Source organism: Triticum dicoccoides, chromosome 3A, assembly GCF_002162155.2.
Source record: "Triticum dicoccoides isolate Atlit2015 ecotype Zavitan chromosome 3A, WEW_v2.0, whole genome shotgun sequence".
NCBI classification, from domain to species: domain Eukaryota; kingdom Viridiplantae; phylum Streptophyta; class Magnoliopsida; order Poales; family Poaceae; genus Triticum; species Triticum dicoccoides.
In genome coordinates, this window is record NC_041384.1 from 550,029,758 (window position 1) to 550,032,104 (window position 2,347).

The window sequence follows — 2,347 nt, forward strand, 5'->3', positions numbered from 1 at the left end:
GGCTGGGAGGGGGGGGGGGGTGAGGGGGCAGCGGCCCCCCTGGCCCCAACAAAGCTCCGCCATTGACCGTGATCAAGATGTTTGGAGCGGAATACTTGAGAGAACCAACTAACAAAGACACCACATGACTCATGGCATTGTCGTAAGCAAGAGGTTGGCTAGGTATGCTACAATCCCTTGATTGCATGCACTGGCAATGGAAAAATTTGCCCATATTCTCTACAAGGGCAATATCAGGCCCATTACAAAAACCCGCCATCATTCTTGAAGTAGTTGAATCACAAGAATTTTGTATTTGGTACCCTTTCTTTGGGATGCTCAGGTCTCGCAATGACATCAATGTGCTGCAACGTCTCCATTATTTGCAAGGTTGTGTGTGGGACAAGCTCTTTCATGCAACTACACCATCAATGGTCATGAGTACAACATGGGCTATTATCTTTGTGATGATATCTATCCTTCGTGAGTGGCCTTCTTCAAGACCATATATGATCCAGTGGGTGAGAAAAGTGCTTACTTTGCCCAAAGACAATAAATGTGCTAGCTAGAAAGGATGTCGAGAGGGCATTCGGAGTGCTTCAAGCCCGTTTTGCAGTTGTTCCTAGACCTACATATGGGATCCACAGACGTTGTGGGAGGTGATGACAACTTGTGTGATTATGCCCAAACATGATTGTGGGGGATGAAGGTGACGAAGTTCGCCACGGTCGTTAATTTAAGCATGTGGGTGATTCTATACAACTTCCAAAGCAGAACCCAACAATGTTCGAGGATTTTATCCAAATGCATCAACAGATTCATCATCGAGCAACTTTAGATCTGGTTGAGCAGAAAATTAAAAAAATATTTGAATAAGTTAAATTTAAATTTAAACTATTTTATTGGAAACCCTCATGTTTGGATTGTATAATTATATTTGAATTATTGTTGCATTGAAATATTTGCGCAACATGATTATGGACGAAAGATGATATTTATCTTTAATTATTTTAAGTGCTCTAAATTTATGAGAACAAAACAGAGACGAACATTGATGTATAGTGTTGGATGGCCGTCTCCCATTTTTGTGTCCACGGACTCGTCCGGACGTGCCCTTGGACGTTTGATGTATCCATTATTATGGACGGCGGTGGAGATGCCCTTACATTCCAAGCTTGTCAGATAAGAATGTTTGCACATTCTTACTTGGATAAGAATCATATGGCAAGTTCGCAAATAACCCCAATTAACTTAGATCCTAAAGCTATAGAACCCCACATGATATAATCGTGCGTTTGACAACCTTTATCCTGATTTCACGGATTAGGAGATTGGTGTTCAGTCAGATTATCACCAGTTCACTACAAAGACATGGTTTAAAACAGACTTTGTCATTATATCTGCACTATATTCTGCGCGGATCATAATAGTATTTGCACTACTTGTCAAACTGTTTACACATCAGCAAGAAATCACGAGAAAGTGCGAGAAAACTGGTGTGTTGGGTGAAATCGACCTCTGGACTTCTAGAAGCTAGTTTTGTACACAGCCGCTACGCGCGCGCGTCTTGCACGCACGCGTCACGATCGAGCCGCGAAGGCCTCGGTCCCCGCGATGACGGCGACAAACCCACCGCCAGGCGCGCCCTGCCCGCCGACCGCCGTGGCGCGCTTCCTCAGCTCCGGTGGCCTCAGCGCGCAGGCGCCGAAGTCGCACGGCCCGTTCTCGGCGATGGTCGCCATCGCCGGCCCCTTCCTCCGAGCCGGCACGATCGCCGGCGCCACCGGACTAAGGCGGCCCTTCTTTGCCGCCCCGACATCCGCCGGCTGATCGGCCGTCGCCACGCGGCGCTGCTTCGTCGACCCGGCGCGGACGAGGTCGTCGGCGCGGTCGGAGCTCGTCCACAGGTGCACGGCCGTGGCCGATCTGACAAAGCCGGAGCCGCGGCCGCCTGCCACCGCCCCCGCCGGCACGCGGGTGGCGCACCCGGACATGCCGCGCACGTAGAGGTCGCAGGCCGAGTCGCACGCCCGCGACAGCGCGCGCATCGGCGCCCCGATGCAGAGGCACCCGCCCGTCTCGCTGCCGCCGCCCTTCGTCATCTGCTGCGTACTGGGAGCGTGGAGGTTGCTTCCGACAATGAAAAACAGACGGAGCGCTACTGGTACTGGTACTGGCTAGGTCGTCGAGGTTTCTTTGCTCTTTATAGAGCCAACTCGACGGACGTCGCCGTTATCTCTGGGCTGAGAATCGAGCACCCGATGATGGGGTTCACACCGGGTTGCTTGTGCAGTCGAGGTGCCTGGTTTTAAATATTTAGAGAATTGTTTTGTTAACCCACCGGGTAAGCGGTTTTTAGTACAGGCGG

The 2,347-nt window shown here is 50.7% G+C and overlaps 1 protein-coding gene across 1 annotated transcript; it reads right to left on the reverse strand.

Moving 5' to 3' along the window:
* Positions 1 to 1,354: 1,354 nt before the first annotated feature.
* LOC119272090 lies at positions 1,355 to 2,113 on the reverse strand. Its single transcript, XM_037553677.1, has one exon. The coding sequence runs from the start codon at positions 2,079 to 2,081 to the stop codon at positions 1,560 to 1,562; it is 522 nt and encodes a 173-aa protein (XP_037409574.1). The 5' UTR covers positions 2,082 to 2,113; the 3' UTR covers positions 1,355 to 1,559.
* Positions 2,114 to 2,347: the final 234 nt, after the last annotated feature.

What these genes read in the sequence shown, in the direction of transcription:
- LOC119272090 (XM_037553677.1), bottom strand. Translation starts at nt 2,081, where the DNA reads ATGACGAAGGGCGGCGGCAGCGAGACGGGCGGGTGCCTCTGCATCGGG.